We start from the raw sequence: 19,379 nt of genomic DNA, 5'->3' as shown, positions 1-19,379 counted from the left end.
CAGAATGACATCATCTGGGAAGTGGTTCTTCTGTGGCATTGGATGCTTAAAGGCCCATTTTTAGCATCCTTCTTTCCAGCCGAGTGTACAGGAAAGCACACCCATACACAGAAATAAATGCCAAGCAATGCTTAGAATGTACAGTGATGTCAGTCAGACACATGGAAATGATGTCATTTTTCATTTTTAAAGTGCATGCAATCGACTGACATCCAAAAAAATTCCATTTTTCAGTAATTTCTATAAATTTGTGGTACATTTTTAGACATTTATCTTAGATTTGGTACAAAGGTACCTACAAAAGTGCCCCAAGGCAACAAACCGGTGACCCAGCAACAGGGCCATGAGCGTCCAAGGCTCACCAAGGCATGGAGGCCCCACCTCACAATTTACCCACTTAAAGGATCTGCTGGTAATGTCTTGGTGCCAAATACCACAGGATATCTTCAGAAGTCATGTGAAGGCCTCAGAGCTGTTACAGCACAATATTAGGAAGGAGCTTGTAATGTTATGGCTGATCAGTGTGCAGTAAGATGAAAAACTGTTCCTTCAGGGCTTTGGTACAGCATGGGCCTACAAGCCAGGGCCTGCTTATAGCAGCACACAGTAGAAGTGAACAACGCAGTGTGAGGAGGTCTGGATACAATACTGCGCTGGATCAGGTGCTGAGGTTTAAAGGCTTGTACGCTGTCCGAAAGCACCCAGGCGGCACTTCTAGTGGGTGGGTTAAGTTTGGCCCTGAACTTCATACATTTTTAACCTTAAATCTAAACTTTTAACCTCCCTCCCTAAAAGCTCTTACATGAATGGTTATGGAAATGTTATGGATTTGTTGGCTGACACAAGAGACCATTATCTTACCATGGTCTGGAGACACGATTTTGACCTAAATGCTATATCCATCCAATACCACTTGGATGAGTTGAAGTGATGCAATCAAATCAATCCTCCTCAGAGCAATGTTCCAAAATCTAGTGTAAAGCCTTCCGTCCAGCAAATGAGGAGGGGGGGGGGGGTCCCTGGAAAGCTGGAAAAGCTGGGATCTTCAAGCTTTTGGACTTTCTAGGAATCGTGTTGATGTCCACCAGGTGGCGCTACAGTCATGCAGACCGGACTCTCCTGGCTGAAGAAGCCTTGAGACATTTCACAGGCCTTCTCAGAAACTGAGCTGAAGTGAACAGCTTATCTACAGACTGCTGGTTATGCAACATATAGGTCTACAGATATTTGTACAGAGGTCATTTATTGTTGCTGTACTCGATGGGTGTGAATTGCTGTGCTTGTTTCCTTTGGGACGTGAAGCATGTGGGATAAGGGTTGTTGTCTGCGGGGAATGTGAAAAAGGCCATGGTTCCTGTAGCTGGGACTGGAGAATGATGCTAATCAGCCACAGTAAACATTTCATCAATGCTAATTCATTTCCCCATGAGCAAAATATATTCCGTCAGCAGGTTTTGTCTTTGAGTTCACCTGCTTTGGGCCGTGACTGATGTTGATTTAATGTTTTATTAATGTGAATTCACGACATGATATAAACACACGGGACTGGAGAGGTGCTGGAAAATGATGCTAGCTAATCAGACACAGCAAATATTTCTTCAGTGCTAGCTGGCTATAATTTCCTCATGAATAAAAGATTTCAGCTCGGTTTCGTCTTTCTGGCTTTCAGTGTAAACACAGTAAACAGTCTCTATTGAATTGGCTAAAAGCTCCAGAAAGTTCCAAATGTTTAGCTAACAACGTTAGCGTTCAGTGTCTCAACTTGACCTCTCAGAGTGGCTTCATTTCAGGCCTGTGAGTTACTTTACTTGATACAATTTGCAGCATAATAATAAATCTAATTTATTTGATTTATTTTGATACAACTGTTGTCGTCACAAAGCAGCTTTTATTAGAGTTTATTCTAATGTTATATAAAGTTAATTACAGGTAGACACTCTCACTGACCACTGACTTTATGTTTATTTGGGTTTATTCTAATGTTATATAGAGTTAATTACAGGTAGACACTCTCACTGACCACTGACTTTATGTTTACTTGGGTTTATTCTAATGTTATATAGAGCTAATTACAGGTAGACACTCTCACTGACCACTGACTTTATGTGTATTTGGGTTGATTCTAATGTTATATAGAGTTAATTACAGGTAGACACTCTCACTGACCACTGACTTTATGTTTACTTGGGTTTATTCTAATGTTATATAGAGTTAATTACAGGTAGACACTCTCACTGACCACTGATTTTGTTTATCTGGGTTGATTCTAATATTATATAGAGTTAATTACAGGTAGACACTCTCACTGACCGCTGACTTTATGTTTATAAGGGTTTATTCTAATGTTATATAGAGTTAATTACAGGTAGACACTCTCACTCACTCACTGATTTGAGGTAAACACACTGGTTTATGTACAGCACTGCAGATGAGATGCACACACTCAGTGCAGCACGTTTTTCAGTTTGCTGTAGAGTTGTTATGGGGGAGGATGGTGTGGAAAGTGGAGTGACTGAACAGAAACACACACACACACACACACACACACACACACACACACACACACCTCCCCCAGCACTGCACTAAAAGTCTCTTGTTGCGGTTTTGTTCTCGGCTGATGACCCCTCCCCTCCCCAGCCTTCAAGAAGAGCCTCTTTCCTGTCCTTCTACCCCTCCTCCGTGTGGGACGTGCGAGATGTGTGTGTGTGTGTATGCATGTGTGTGTGTGTGCGCGCGTGTGTGTGTGTGTGTGTTTCTGTTTCTTTCTGGAACAATCCGGACCAATCCGGACCAGAGAGGACGACGCGTCAGCGGGAGGAGCGATGACGTCACCGCGGCGCTGCAGGCCAGTGCAGTCTGGTCTGGAGTTGCATCAGATGCTCAGGGTTTCTTTATTTATCAGTTTATTGGTTTTGAGCTGATTTAGGACTGATTTAGGCCTCTGTGCACGCCTGGGTTCCTCAGCAGTGTGTGTTCACACAGCACAGCCTGCAAAATCCACTAAACACTCAGCAGAGAACTTAATAAAGCCACTGTTCATGAGCAGACCATCACTGTCAGTGCATTCCTATACAGATATGAAGCATTTCGACCTTTTATCAGCCTTAAAGGCATGTAACTCAGCCAGCTCTCACACTAACACTACGGATTAAAACACAGCCAAGGCCTAAACGTATATCCATTAGGACATTTAGCTTATATATTTAATATTAGCCTATATACTAATATTGGTCTGTACATCTGATGCAGTTCAGACTATGTGAGCCCATTCGATCCCGTTTGATATGGACCAATTTACATTAGATACATTTAGTCTATATGTTTGAGATTAGTCTATACCTTTAATGTGTTTCATGTGTACAGTTATATTAAATACAGTTTTACTATTAATTTGATATTCACCTGTTATGCTTGTAGTCTGTATATTTAATACTGACACATACATGTAATGCAATTAATCTATACATTTATTAGGGCCCTATATATATATATCATATATATAGCATATACATATAACATATTTAATCTATACGTTTTATATTATCATACATTTAATGCATTTCTATTATTGATTTTATATTAACCTGTACATTTAACACTTTCAAACTGCACAGTAGCATATACACTGTATGCAGTTAGTCTATACATCTAATGAAATCAATCTATATGTTTTATATTAGCCTATACATTTAATACATTTAGTCATCATATTTGGTAATGGTTTATACATTTAATGAAATTAATGCATTTAGTTTATATATTTGCTAATAGTTTAAATATTTCGAGCATTTAGTCTATACATTTGACAGTAGTCTATACATTTAACGTAATTTATCTATATCTTTTATATTAGTCTATACATTTAATGCATTTAGTTTATATATTTGCTAATAGTCTATATATTTAAAGCATTTAGTCTATACATTTGATATTAGTCCATACATTTAAAGAATTTATCTGTTTTATATTAGCCGATTCATTTAATGCATTTAGTCTATACATTTGATATTAGTCCATACATTTAAAGAATTTATCTGTTTTATATTAGCCGATTCATTTAATGCATTTAGTCTGTATATTTGATATTAGTCTATACATTTACTGAAATCAATCTATATGTTTTGTATTAGCCTATACATTTAATGCATTTAGTCTGTATATTTGCTAATAGTTTAAATATTTAGAGCATTTAGTCTATACATTTGACATTAGTCTATAGATTTAATGTAATTCATCTATATGTTTGAAATTAGCCTATACATTTAATGCATTTAGTTTATATATTTGCTAATAGTCTATACATTTAAAGCATTTAGTCTATACATTTGACATTAGTCTATAGATTTAATGTAATTCATCTATATGTTTCATATTAGCCTATATATTTAATGCATTTAGTTACAATTCAAATGATTCTACGTGTTTTATATTGGTCTATACATGTAGTACATTTGGTCTATATATTTAATAATAGCTTATACATCAATTGCATTTAGTCTATATATTTTTTATTATTGATTTGATATAATTGGCATTTGGCCTATACGTTTTTATATGACAGGATCTGGTAGACTGATGTGGGATGAACGTCAGCGAACAAGTGAATCACAGAATCAACTTCTTTTAGCACCTCGCAATCTTACCCTTCCTGTTGGTACATTTGGTTTCATGAATAATAATGTCTAAAGAGGTTCCAGCTAAAAGGGATCTCAGCCAGCGATGAAGGAAGCGAGGTTACGTAACCAAGGCTGAGAACGGGTTGTTCGGTCAGGGGAGTGTTTTCTGGGCCAGAGGAAATTTCTTTCCACTTGGAGAACAAAAGCATAGCCTAGATTTCCTTTCATTCTTGCATATTGACTGTGCCTCTAGAACAACACTGTAGCAGTACGCAGTGTAACCCTTTAGGTACCCTTTAGGACTAATGCACTTGTGTCTGATTTCACCTCGTGCACTAATAACAGCTTCAGTTTGGAGATAACAGCTAATTCCTCACGTCATTTGAGGTCCACTATATGTCCAAACCTTTGTTGACACCCTTTCTAATAAATGCATTCAGCTACCTTAAGCTGCAACCATTGCTAGTGATTGGTTGGTTGGTGATCATCCAGCATCAGCGTAGCTGAATGCAATCAAATCCTCATAGCAGTGCTCCTCTGAGAATCTAGTAGAAGCCTTCCTCCCTGGACAGTAGAGACATGTCCTCCAACAACTACAAGCAGACTAAGCTCTTTTTAACACCCTCGATTTCAGAAGAACGATGTACAAGCAGGCGTCCAAATACTTTTTTTTTTTTTTGTCCATATGGTGCATGCGAAAATCTTCTAATGATTAAGTTCAGTACACTAAGGCTTACTAGCGAATTTGTGCTGACACAGGCACACACTGCTTGTACCTGTACGCTCCATAGAAAAGCATTGGGCCTCCACTGTGCCCAGGGTATAAAGCCCCTCAGCATTGGGCCTGGGTTGGAGTGGTGGACCTGGAATCTCTGGAGTGATGGAGGCTATTTCTGCTGCAAAGGAGGAGCAAACAGCCTATTAATAAACAGGAAACGCTGGACATATGGAACATTGAGCACGTGGGATACTGAAGCGTGTCGTCCGGATCACGTGGGGAAGCTCTTCAGCGGGCCTGGTGTTCAGGGCCAGGTTCAGCTTTGATAAGGCCTGGATGCGGAGTGTTTCTGCGGAGCCGGACTCTAGGAAAGCTCCTGGAGAAGGTTGGGGGGGGGGATAAATCTCGATCGTGTGTACGTAGTAGCTGACGAGCTGGAAAATCAACGCGGCCTAGATGTAATAGAATAGCGGTAGTGAGTGGTGTTCACACCATCATTCACACATACACACACACACACACACACACACACACTGATATATATATATCAACATAGATTTACTCTCACTGTCATAGTAACGTTCTCAATCTCTCCCCCAACCCTGTAGCCCACTCTATTTATCGACACTCAATTGACAAAAGTATTGGGACACCAGCTTATTCATCGTTTCTTGCAAAATTAAGAATACCAAAAAGAGCTGATCCTGCTTTTGTCAGAGTAACTATCTCTACTGTCCAGGGTGGAAGGCTTTCTACTACATTTTGGAGGAGCACTGCTGCTGTGAGGATTTGATTGCATTGAACAACAAGAGCTTGTTAGTGAGGTCAGGATGTTGGATGATCATGATCACCGCTCCACAGCTCCTCAATGCTGGGGGGCTTTATATATACCCCTCTAGCCCACGCCTGGCATCATTAAGCAGCATGGTGCCAATAGAGGCCTGCTCCAGAGAGTCCTATTCTACTGGCTGTATGCCTGAGCTTGGATTTCAGCACACCCCAGCCAATCACAGCCTAATGTGTGAATTGTCTGTTAGATGGCTCAGACATGCATTTACTGCATTACACAACATGTGCCTTTGAACCACACCCCCCAGAGCCCAGCCAATCAGGGCCGGTGTTTGCACTGCAGACGTCAGCCTGGTGTGGCTCCTGTTGATTTCGAAAAACACATTCCTGTCCAGTGAAACATTCAGTGGGCCTGGGGTCAGCTTTTACCTCCATCTACTGCTGTTGCAGATCAGTGAGAGGATCTACCTGCTCACTTTGCACTGGAACCCATGTGGAGCACAGGCCCTGAACTGGGCCCTGAACTGGCCTGTGAATGGATTAGCCTAATTAGATGCAACTGGTTTGCTTACATCACTAATTAGCATGGCTGATGAAACAACACTCCACAATTTCACCCATTGCTCACACACAGCTTATCTCGTGCCTGTAGAGAAGTACTGCCAATAGAATAGGACTCTCAATAGGAGCAGATAAACACTGATGAACCTATTGGCACCATGCTGCCTAATAATGCCAGACGTGGGCTAGAGGGTTATAAAGCCCCCCAGCAACTGTGTTCTCTGCTCTTGTCACTGAATGCAATCAAATCCTCACAGCAGCAGTGCTCCTCCAAAATCTAGTAGAAAGTCTTCCTCCATGGACAGTAGAGACAGTTACTCCAACAAAAGCAGGATCAGCTCTTTTTGATACCATTGATTTCGGAAGAAACAATGAACGTAGTAGGCGTCCCAATACTTTTGTCCATATAGTGAGTGTATGTTGCGTGACAGGGTGGTTGGCTTGAGCTTGACAGGGCCTTTTCTAACATGAAAAATCCACAAATAAACAAACATAAAAGGATGTCAGAACTGCTTCAAAGGCTGAAATGAAGTCACTTCCTCTTGTGATGTCATTTAAAGCAACAGTACATTATTTACAGACAAAACAAGTGAGTGTGACGGGGTGGTAGGTCAAACTCTGGGAACTAACAGACAATACACTAGATGGACAAAAGTATTGGGACACCTGCTCAATCATTGTTCCTTCGGGAATCAAGGGTATTAAAAAGCAGGGATTGGAGTAGCTGTCTCTACTATAGATTTTGGAGGAGCATTGCTGTGAGAATTTGATTGCATTCAGCAACAAGAGCGCTAGTGAGGTCAGGATGTTGGATGATGATCACCACCCAACCTCCTCATCCCCAGCTCCCCAACTCATCCCATAAGTACTGGATGGAGCACCACCACCACCATCACTCCAGAGAACAGTTCTTCCACTGCTCCACAGCTCAATGCTGCTGGGGGGCTTTATAACACCCCTCTATAGCCCACGCCTGGCATTATTAGGCAGCATGCTGCCAATAGCTTCATGATGTTTATCTGCTCCAGAGAGTCTAATATTCTACTGCCAGTACTTCTTCTCTACATGTACTAGACAAGCTGTGTGTGTGTGTGTGTGTGTATGTGTGTAAGCAACTGGACATAGCTGAATGCTTTCATTAGAAGGAGTGTCCACAAACATTTGGACATATACTGTAGCATTAAGTGTAGCATTTGGAGACACTTCGGCTCAATGCTGCCTGAACTAGGGTTTAAATTTCAGACGCTGCACCGAGCCCTTTTACACTGACCTGCTTCTGCTGGCCAGTGAGTGACCCTCCACTCCTCCCCTCAGCCCACAGCTTGTTGTCAACACGATTGGGAATTGCATCATGTGCTCCCCCCCCCCCCCCCTTCCACCAGCCCAGCTCGGCCGTGTTTTGCGCAATGTTTGCTTCTGTTTTCAGATCAGTGCCTGCAGACCAGGATCAGGATCTCTCAGATAGAGAGAGAGAGAGAGGGAGGGAGAGAGAGAGATATGTAGAGAGAGAGAGAGAGAGTCACAAGATGTTCCTCTTTATTAAGTGGCCTTACACGGTAAGGGAGGGATGAAGTAGGATTTGCTGGATGGGTTGAGGGAAAAAAGCCTAAGGTCTGTAAGCAGAGATGGATGCCTGGCATGCATGCTATGGGTACCTTCCACATTCTCCACATGAGTCAAAGTCATACCCCACATTAATGTACACAGAGAAGGATAACACCCAAAACAACGGAGTGTAGTTGGGCCTAGATTTCCATGGATTTATCAAAAATAAAATAAAAAATGGCATAAACAAAGTCGTTCAGAGTGGTTTGCTGTGAGAATTTGATTGCATTCGGCAACAAGAGCTTTTTTAGTGAGGTCAGGATGTTGGATGATCAACCCCCCACCTCACCTCACCATCCCCAACTCATCATACCCCTCTAGCCCACTCCTGGCATTGGGCATCATGGTGCCAATAGGTTAAAAATCAACAAATAAACAAACATAAAAGGATGTCAGAACTGCTTCAAAGGCTGAAATGAAGTCACTTCCTCTTTGTGATGTCAGACGAAACGAGTGAGTGTGACGGGGTGGTAGATCAAACTCTCGGTCGCAAACACAAATGGTATTTGGTTGTTATTTGGAACTAATAGACAATACACTAGATGGACAAAAGTATTGGGACACCTGCTTGTTCATTGCTTCTTCTGATATCAAGGTTATTAAATAGATTTTGTTGGTTTAACTGTCTCTACTGCAGGGTTTGGAGGAGCATTGGTGTGGGAATTTGATTGCATTCAGCAACAAGAGCTGGTTAGTGAGGTTAGGATGTTAGATGATGATCAACACCCCACCTCACCTCATCATCCCCAACTCCCAACTCATCCCATAAGTACTGGGATGCTGGGGGGCTTTACAACCCTCTAGCCCACGCCTGGCATTGGGTATCATGTTGCCAATAGATAAAAACAAATAAACAAACATAAAAGGATGTCAGAACTGCTTCAAAGGCTGAAATGAAGCCACTTCCTCTTAGTGATGTAATTTAAAGCGACAGTACTTTATTTACAGACGAAACAAGTGAGTGTGACAGGGTGGTAGGTCAAACTCTGGGTCTCACACAAATAATAAAAAAGTACTAACAGACAATACACTAGATGGACAAAAGTATTGGGACACCTGCTAATTCATTGATCCTTCGGAAATCAACGGTATTAAAAAGCAGGAGATGATCCTGCTTTTGTTGGATTAACTGTCTCTACTGTAGATTTTGGAGGAGCATTGCTGTGAGAATTTGATTGCATTCAGCAACAAGAGCACTAATGAGGTCAGGACTGTTGGATGATGATCACCACCCAACCTCCTCATCCCCAGCTCCCCAACTCACCCAATAGGTCCTGGCTGGAGCACCACTCCACTTCATCATCCTCAACTCCCAAATGTATCCCAAAAGTATTGGACGGAGGACCACCACCATCATTCCAGAGAACGCAGCTCAATACTGGGGGGCTTCATACCCCTCTACTAGCCCACGCCTGGCATTAGGCAGCATGGTGTTAACAGGTTCATCAATGTTGATCTGCTCCAGAGAGTCCTATTCTATTGGCAGTACTTCTCTACAGGGACTGGACAAGCTTTTTGGGTGCATTTGCACATCTGTGTCAGCAATGGTCACAACTTAAAGTAGCTGAATGCATTCATCAGAAGGTTTGTCCATAAACATTTGGACATATAGTGTATGTGACATGGGACCAGACATCTGAAAAGTGTAAGGCCTCTGAAAGGCCCAAAAAAAGCTTGTTTCCTTTGGTTTCCCACTATTTAACCATCATCAGCATTATATATAAAGGTGACAACACACATGAAGCTTCTCTGGTGAGTTTGGATGGTAAATAAAACGGCTTCAAGTCTGTTGTAGTCATCATGAACCCTGGTTCCATTCAATACCACTGTAAAGAAACCAGAGTTGGTGCGTTTTTCTGCAATGAACCATTTCCCAGCAAACCCACTCGCACTGGCTTTGTTTACATCTCAAAAGTACAGATTATGCTGAGGGTTAGTAAAATCCGACAACTTCCCCTTTAATCTCTTGTTTGGGTTTATCCAGTGAAGCGGACTGATGGCACGCGGTGTCATTCATTAACACTATCACGAGAGCGTCCAGAGCAGCCCCACTTGACTCAGCGCTCTGGAAAAAAATGTCCCAGGGACCCGAGAGTCTGAGCAGACTCGGAGTACATGGCTTCATCTCTCGGAAGTCGCATCCCAGTGTCCATCTGTGCAGTTGCTTGAACACGAGGCAGCTTTATTGCACATCACTGTAAAGGTGTTTTTCCTTCATTGGGTCACGTGACGCCGCTATTACATGGTTCATGCCTAAAAACTGACAGCTGTGATGTATGACACCAAGATATGTACCACTGTATTCGTCACATTCCTGCTGAAGTATTCAAATGTGGTAATGTCTCATTCCTCTTATATGTCTTATATGTGTTTCCTCACCTTTTACCCATTCCTCACCCTGGAACCTTGTTATTCAGATGTACTAGGGTTCGAAAACACACCTGCAGATGTGCATTTTAACCTAACAACAGAAAGCCTGATTCTGATTGGAAGTATGAAAATATATGTAATTAAAATATGTAAATATGTTGAAATGGGTACAAATGGGCACAATTTCCTAATGTTAGATCAGGGGTGCTGGTACGCCAATATACAGTTAATCTGTATTCCACATAACATGCCCATGTGGGGCCTGTATGGGCGTCCCAACTGGAAACCAGAAGGTTTTGTCCATGTTAGCCCCACATATGGATGCCCAGCAGGGTCAGGGATGGGACCAGGCGGGGTTAAACGTAGGCCCCATCTGGGTTGTACACTGCAGATAGGGCCTAGACCTAACAACGGAAAGTCCAGTTTGGCCAATGATCAGTAAATCTGTATTCCACCTTACATGACCATGTGGGGCCCGTATGGGCGGCCCAACTGGAAACCAGAAAGTTTTGTCCATGTTGACCCCACATATGTATGTATAGCTGCTTTGAGACGACAACAGTTGTAAAAAGCGCTATAGAAATAAATTTTACTTGACTTGACTTGATATGGATGCCCACCAGGGTCAGTGATGGGAACAGGCGGGGTTAAACATAGGCCCCATCTGGGTTGTACACTGCACATAGGGCCTAGATTAGGGTGGGTATCACAATGTTCGAATCCCAGCTGAGTCACAGTGACAACACATGTACAAACCCATGTCTTAGAGCCCGTGCTCACCTGGGACCCACCTGGGACGACCCCTAGACCATGTTAGAAGGCCCATGTAAGCGTGTTGGCGTGTTTTTATTATTGTATATATCTAATAACATAATACATACTATATTGTATTATTCAATAGAGATTTTACTAAGTTACATATAGTATTAAATGTTAATTAAGTGGGGTTACGGTAACTTCCTAAAGGGCCAAATCAAATCTTATCAACCTTATCAGGTTTGAGTGCAATCAGAAGTGCCATGGTATTTTCCCATCCCCATCTCAGCATCAAATATATAATGAACATATTCTATAAACATATTCATCTATATAAAAGACACCCCATTAGGTAATACCCGTATTTAGCAAAGCTGTAATGTGGATCGTATTCCAGGGCTTAGCCTCCATGCCAAACCCATGTTTCTATATACTGCAATAGTGAGTAAGGTAATTGGGTAGGTAGTTTTTGCATGACCATGCCTCATAGTTTCTCTCTGCTTAGTCATTAGGCCTTTGGTGGCAGTGGCTAGGATATTACAGAGCCTTGCATCATGCAGGATGGAGCTATAAGCAGCCTGTGAGAGAGGGCAGCTGTACAGTTACAGTGAGGAATCTATAGAGGTGGTTTCACTGTATTTTTGATGGGTCTTTATTTTATTATATATATATATATAAATAATACTAATAGATGATATCCACTGTTGTTTTCCTTCTAGAAAAGACACAATGCAGCTGAACCACGTCAGAAAACCACGTGACGTCTCGCCCTCCCTGCCTCTCTGTTTACAGGGACGAGGGGGCGGGGCTAGCCGGAGAGGGGCCGACCGCTTATATAAGCCTCCGTGTCCGCGAGCTTCTCCCACCTTCCATGCATCATCCCCACCAGTCCACGGCCAGCATCTGCTGCTTTCCAGAGCAGAGAGGGGTCGCACCACGGCGTTCAGACTGGAGCTATAACACGGAAAAACACCGCCACCGACGGGGTAAGGCGAGATTTGTATTATTTTGTATATATTTTTATTTATTTATTTGTATAAATATTTATTTTCGCATTTACAGCGTTAAAAGTATCTACTTCTGATGCTACTTGAGTTTCATTGTGATTTAGTGAGAAATCGAAACGAAAATATTGAGGAAATGTGGCTTAAGTTGTTTTTTGTATGGTAACTTTCCGTTCCACCTTAAATAGTGCGCCGTCCCATTGTAGCGCATGTCCTGCTCCACGCTTTAACGCCTGCGATTTAAGGTGGAACGGAGAATTCGACTAAGGAGCTGCCAAAGTGTTGCAAATCAAGGTTGAGCAATCAATGCATTTGTTTAGTTTGTGTTTTTTGGGTTATCCTTCATAGTAAACCGCTGTAAACTGATTTACGAGGCTGTTTTGACCTGGATTAGCTGAGCAACATTAACTAGTTGTTATTGTTGTTGTTATCTGTTGAGCTGCTTGACCTGCTGGGGAGCTGTTGGTGGTGCAGCCATCTGGTGCCATGCCTATCTATCTAAATCAGCATGGTTCAAGCATCCTGCTCCAGGTTTTAGAGTAGTCTCTGCTCCAACACATCCACCTTTAGCCTCACAAATGAGTTGCTTGAGTTGGCTGAATTAGGTGTAGAGCAGAAATAGCCACTAGGGTCAGCATTAGGAGTCTCTGCTGCAGCTCTAGGGTTGCTAGACTGTCCTTGTCCCCCCCCCCCCCTCCTCCTCCTCCTCCTCCTCCTCTCCTTCTCCTCCACCAGAATCCACAGCAGTCTTACACACAGGGTTCATTCATCCAAATGACTAATAGTTAGTTAATTAGTTAATGGCCTAATCTAACGTGATGTGCTGCAAAGGGGCACATGCTGGGCTATTCCTGGCCCTCGGTTTAACTGTGCAGGCATGCTGGGGCAGAGCCAGAAGCCTATTTCTTGTACGTGCACTTATTCATGGCTCTGACTTCTGGGTCGTTGTGTAGATATAAACCCCCAGCTGATGCAGACTTGCTGTAAGCATGTGCTCAGTTATTGGTTCATATGTTACTTATATTATTGGTCTCAGCCACCCCCCTTTTTGATTTTTTGATCAGATCAGGCCTTGAGCTGATCGGTGTCTGAAGTTTGAGGGATGAGGGACCAAACCCCTGTCCTTCTAAAGCATCTCAAAAAAAACTGCACTTACAAAGCCAACATTGCTTCCTGATCATGGACTTGATTGACTGTTGATGTGGGTTTATTGTACTGTTATACAGAGGTTTACACGTGTAAACACACCCCCTGACCCCTGGGGAATGGGGGAATTTTTAATGTAAGAGTTTCACAGGTAATAACACTGCTAATATTGTGTGTGTGTTGTTTTTTTTTCTATAGGTTTCCCGTTCGAAGCACACGGTCACCAGACGTCGCTTAGCTAAGTGAAATTCGTCACTGAAGCTAAAAGACCACCGTTGTTGCCGCCAGCCGCCAAAGCCGAAGAAAGTAACTGATTCAGGACAAGAAAAATGGTGCAGAACAAGATCGCCGCCGTAACTGGATTCCATCGCTCTTTCAAGGTGCGTTGGCTCTCACTTCCACCCTCCGGTGAAGTCGGTGTTGCTGCCGCTGGTCATAGATTTGTTAATAGCTGTGATGGGCTGCGATACATGTGGTCCACAAGTGGATATGTCCTCTGGCAGTTTCCCCGAGTGTGGCGTTTGGCTTGGAACCTACCTAAAATGTATCATTTCTTCCATTCAGGGCCAGAATCCCTTCGAATCAGACGAATTCACCAAAACTGGATCCCACCTACTTGAAACCGCCTTCAATTTTGATTGCTCCACCCGCCCCGGTGAGTGTTGAGCTTCGCCTCATCTCTGTGCTATGTGTTCATGACCGTATAAACCCGTAAACCCCTGTTTACGTAGTGCTGAGGTCTTTTTACTTGGGCCTGATGAGCTGCGTCCAAAACCACCTACATGCACTAACTACAGTTTTGGGAAGGCTGTGGAGTTCTTGCTGTGATGTGGGAAGAAGCCACAGTGCTGCTGTTTACAGTAAAGCTGCAGAACCTCCTGACCTGATTTTGGTCCGACTGCCTCGCTGCGCGGTGCTGTGCTTTTTATAGTTAAGCCTCAAGTGTGTTCCATCTGCCGGTGTCTAGAACCAGAGCCTGAACCTAAGGGATCAGCTTAATTTATATATATATATATATATATATATATATATATATATATATATATATATAAATATTCTCAATTTTTTCAACATGTAGACATGCCATCCAGCCAGCCGATTGACATCCCCGACGCCAAGAAACGAAACAAGAAGAAAAAGAGGTGCAGGGCCACGGATAGCTTCTCAGGACGCTTTGAGGGTGAGTTTAGAACAGACTGAAGGCCTGAGTGGGGGCTTTTTCATTGGCTTTCAGTTGTGTTTTTAATTTTAGTAGTAAAATTGATGGTTGATGATCACCGTAGCTATGCAGTAGTCAGTGTATAGTTTACAAAAACAGTCAAAACTAATATTTTCAGGTCTAGTATAAATTCAGTAACTTTATTAATAAATACTATAATAAATAATATCACTTTTAATATAATAATAATAATATAAATATCACTGTTAACACAAACTTCAGTATAGTTTGTACTGTGATCCTTTGAGAAAGTTGAATTTTAATAATATTACCCATCACAATCCTCTATTATCTTGTTATAATCTATTAACTGTGCAATAACAAGGCATTTGCCATGGATAGCTCTTATTGTTATCATTAAAATACACACACATGAGCGCTGCATTCACCGTTAAGTGGTTTAATAGTAACGGAAGGCTTATGTTTCCACACCTCCAGATGTGTATAAGCTGCAGGATGAAGTGTTGGGGGAGGGCGCCTATGCAAAAGTCCAAACCTGCATCAGCCAAATCACCCAGAAGGAATATGCTGTAAAGGTAAGGCGCATTTCCGTTCTCCGTGTCTGGCCTAAGGACTAATGTGATCCGGAAAAGCCTCATATTGATTTATAATTAGGTTATTAGACTTCGGCAAAGCAGGATTCTGAATAAAGAATTAGAGCAATTATAAAGTGGTGTGACCGCTGATTGGACCGGGATGAGGCCTGGTGCGGTTTCTTGGAAAAGGTATCAAACAGGTTGCAGAGAACTGGTCTGCTCGTCTTCCTTTAACAAGGACGCGTGACTGTGCTTGTTTTGTGCTGCGTGCCTCGGTGGCATGTGCATGGTTATTATGATTGGTATGAGTCGGTGTTATGATGTTGCATATCTTGGGGCTGTGGGCGGTGAGATTAGTGTTTTGGGTCTGCTCCTGATTGGTGCTTGCTCACATGGGCATGTAAATAATATTTATATATATATATATATATAAATAATACAGTACTGGGCAATTAGTGTTTATCTGCTCAGTAAATCACTGCTATTAGAATAAACACTAATAATAATAAGACTCCTACATTCATCATTAGAACATCTCCAAAGTTCTCCTCTCTCATGGAGTCTAGTATTATTTAGAGTTCTCCTCAGATCAACACCTGGTTTGGTGGTAAATCAGGGCTTAATGATGGTAAATCAGGTGAGCTGCTGCTGCTGCTGCTGCTGATGGAGTTGAACACATCCTCCACGCTGTGCTGGCTGGACTGGACTGGGGGGCGTCCAGGAGAACCCTGGAGGAACCGAGCTCTGTTCTTCAGACTAGCTCATCTGTTCTGATGAGATCTGGAGCTTCTACAGTAGAAACACTCTCACTGCTGAGAGACAGGGTCTTAAATAATGGCTCGGTGACGAGGACGCTCACACTAAGCTGTGAATTGTCCTGCGTGTTGTTGTTGTTGTACTGACGTTCAATGCTTGCTCAGCAGAGAAGCTTCCCCTGTTGTTTTTGTTGGGCCAGCCTTTGAGGCAGCCAATCGGAGCACTCTGTTGCTGTAGCCTCCCCCACTCCTCACTCCCATTGGCCAGCAGGATGTCCAGTGGCGGGAACACCGTGTTCTGATCTGGCATGTCTGCTAAAACACAAGCCAGTGGGGAGAGTGGGGCCGGGCTGAGGTGGTGACCTAAAGGTTTACCCACATTTCCCCCCCCCCCGGTCTTTCGCAGTAGATGTAAGGCGTGGCCCGGACAGTAAACGTTAGGCGCCTGAGGCATGTTGGCTCGTGATGACTTTTTTTTAGCTGCACTTTGAGGAAGTTGGCTGTTGTGAAATTCTGTGGGTGTTTTGATTTTTTGCAGGCACATGTGCACGGGTACAGAATGTGCTGTAACAGCGGTTTGCCTGCTCTGCTTGCCTATAGAACCCGGCTGTATATGTGTTTATCACATTCCCTCTATAGGGTTCCTGTGATGCCAGAACCTTTTGTGTAGTAAGGAAAATGCTAAGTTAAGCATTAAAATAGACCATTTTAGGGTCTTAGTTTGGAGGATTTGTGCTTTATTATTAAAATATCATAATTGTAGATGCCTTGCATAGACTGAGGGATAGACTCTGATTTGTCGTTGCTCAGGACAAGGCAGTGGAATGCAGTTAACATTGACCAGACATGCCAAAAAAAAGTGCAAAACAAAGAATAATAAATAAATAAATAAATAAACAAATAAAGGAATAAATAATCATACCAAAAATAAAATAAATATATATATGGATGTATGCATGTTCGTATGCCTTAACTGGTCTAAAGTTACTGCAGCCAACGTAGGAAGGATCCTTGGTCCTTGGACTGGCCCATGAAGACTCTTTCTTAGTAGCTTATTAGATACACAAAGGGAACAGTTCTAATATATAAATGTAATTTTTATATATATATATATATATATATATATATATATATATACACACACAATAAAATTGTATTATACACAAATATAATACACAAACACAAGCCTTCAGTCTCTAACATGACATGGCTATTTGTATGTATATATATATATATATATATATATACACACACACACACACACACTATATAGATCGATAGATAGATAGATAGATGTCTATGTCATGTTGTGTTTGTGTATTAAGACTCAGCAGTTATCACATGCTCATGGGTTCAGTACCCATTGTTGGGCCCTTGAGCAAGGCCCTTAGCCCTCTCTGCTCCAGGGGAGCTGTAGCATGTCTGACCCTCCTCTACAAACAGCAGAATTTCATTGTACTGTTCAAGCATATACAAATAATCCCAGTAACGTGACCTTAAGACAACGTTGGAGTTGAGGGACAGGTCTCAGTGAGGATACTGAGGAAAGTGCAATGCTGTGTAATACTGCACTCTCACCATGCGTCCGCATGCCTAGCTTATCTCCAAGATTAAGTGTGTTTGACTTTGTTGAAAAGGGTAAAGATTAGACAGATCAGCGCATGAGCAGCCTTCGTCACTTTAGTGTTTGAACAAGCCAGTTTTGACTTTTACTGTAACTTTTACCTCCTACTTTCACATCGGCGTAGGAGGAAGTTTACATTTTCACTTTTTACATGATCTCCAAATTTCAGGGTGAGTGGACCAATAGAAATGCTCAGAAATGAATATTTTACATTCCCCTCCTCCTGTAAAGATACAAGGTTTTTGCATTTTCCCACCATGTTTGCCCCCCCCCCTCACTGCCTTCTCTATTATTGTTCATCTGCAGAAGGGCCTCGCTCTCATGAGGGGCGCTGGCCTGTTATCTCCAATAGGTCGTTTTGGGTGGGAAGGGGCTCGAGAGATTGAGACCAGATGTCTTGGTCACCCCCCCCCTTCCCTCTTGTCCTGTGGGGTGAGTTGGGGTGGAGTGGTGTCGAGGGGGTTGGTGTTGGTATCCTGGTCGGAACAAAAGTGGGGGTTGAATGAAAACAACTCCACTAGCTGCTGGCCAGTCTGCCTCAGCTGCCCCCCTGCCCCCCTCCATGCATACGTTTAGTGATTTTTGGACCCGGGCGTCGTGTTTACAAGCCTGGCTTGATTTACAGACTAGCTGTCTGGCTTTATAGCCCCCCCCCCCCACACACACACATACACACTTGTCTGTAAGCTACTGTGAAGAGTTAGGGTGCGATCTCCCTCACTAGACTGTAAAACTTGGGACGCCCACTGCTAGAGCCACACTTCTACTTCTGGAGAACGTACCAGGATCAAAGTAGAATCAGGAAATTGGGAATTTTTCAATGCAGTTTTCTCATAATTGCGTTTTTTGGGAAATTTGGTGTATTTATGTAGTTTTTTCCTCAAATCCTGTGTGGAAAAGGCTGCTACTGCTGAGAGGTTGCTGACTCAGGGGTGCTGCAGCCGTGCTGTGGTTTGTTAGGGAATGCAGAGCCAGCCCAGACACTGGGCTCTAATCCTGGACCCAGATTGTGTGCTCCGCTGCACTGCGCTGCCCTAAAAAGCACCACTAATCCAGCCAGCAGGAAAAGCTGCACGTCCAGCCAGTCCAGCATGCGGTCAGCGGGTGAGTGGGGCCCTGGAGAGCGGTGCCATTTGCTCAACAGTCCATTTGGCTTCACATAGGGAACAGTGTTCCTAATAACCCCCATGCCTGTGACTAAATTTAGCCCCCGCCGTCGTTGTCGTCGCCGTTGTTGTTGTGTTGTGAATTTATTGCCACGGGAGGTTGACATGAATGAACCTCGTGAGGCCCTTGTGTTGTCACAATGTCTTGGGGCTCTTCAGACTGGAATATGGGTTAAAGTATATTTAGATATGCAGCGCCTGACTTCTTTCCTGCTTGGGCCGCGCTGAATTACTCCACGGTGGTCGTTTGCAGCAGTTGGAGACGGCTGCTCCAAATGGTTACTACAAAGGCAATTCTACGACTGTCTTTGATCCTAACCTGATTTCCCTTTCCTCTCCTCTCTTTTCTCCCGCCGCAGATCATAGAGAAGAGACCGGGACACAGCCGAAGCCGTGTATTCAGGGAGGTGGAGATGCTGTATCAGTGCCAGGGCCACAGGTAATACGTTCCCTCTGAAGCGGCTGCCGTTTTGCCAAACCTCCTGCCCTGATGGAGCCTCACACAGCTGGGCTT

The 19,379-nt window shown here is 43.0% G+C and overlaps 1 protein-coding gene across 3 annotated transcripts in view; it reads left to right on the top strand.

Annotated features, from left to right (window-relative positions):
- The window catches only part of mknk2b (MAPK interacting serine/threonine kinase 2b), a 318,007-nt gene that overhangs the window by 283,819 nt on the left and 14,809 nt on the right, over nt 1–19,379 (top strand). For 2 of the 3 annotated variants that reach the window (XM_072681353.1, XM_072681351.1), the window contains exons 1-6: nt 12,294–12,401; nt 13,764–13,945; nt 14,130–14,220; nt 14,644–14,745; nt 15,223–15,320; nt 19,225–19,304. In XM_072681353.1, coding sequence (XP_072537454.1) covers nt 13,895–13,945; nt 14,130–14,220; nt 14,644–14,745; nt 15,223–15,320; nt 19,225–19,304 — 422 coding nt within the window. In that variant the 5' untranslated portion in view covers nt 12,294–12,401; nt 13,764–13,894. Of the gene's footprint in view, nt 1–12,293; nt 12,402–13,763; nt 13,946–14,127; nt 14,221–14,643; nt 14,746–15,222; nt 15,321–19,224; nt 19,305–19,379 lie in introns of those variants that run through there. The other variant, XM_072681352.1, reaches the window with a different exon arrangement.

Source organism: Salminus brasiliensis, chromosome 6 (genome assembly GCF_030463535.1).
Source record: "Salminus brasiliensis chromosome 6, fSalBra1.hap2, whole genome shotgun sequence".
NCBI classification, from domain to species: Eukaryota; Metazoa; Chordata; class Actinopteri; order Characiformes; family Bryconidae; genus Salminus; species Salminus brasiliensis.
The sequence above is the reverse complement of the archived record's forward strand: the minus strand, read 5'-3'. Positions and strand labels throughout refer to the sequence as shown.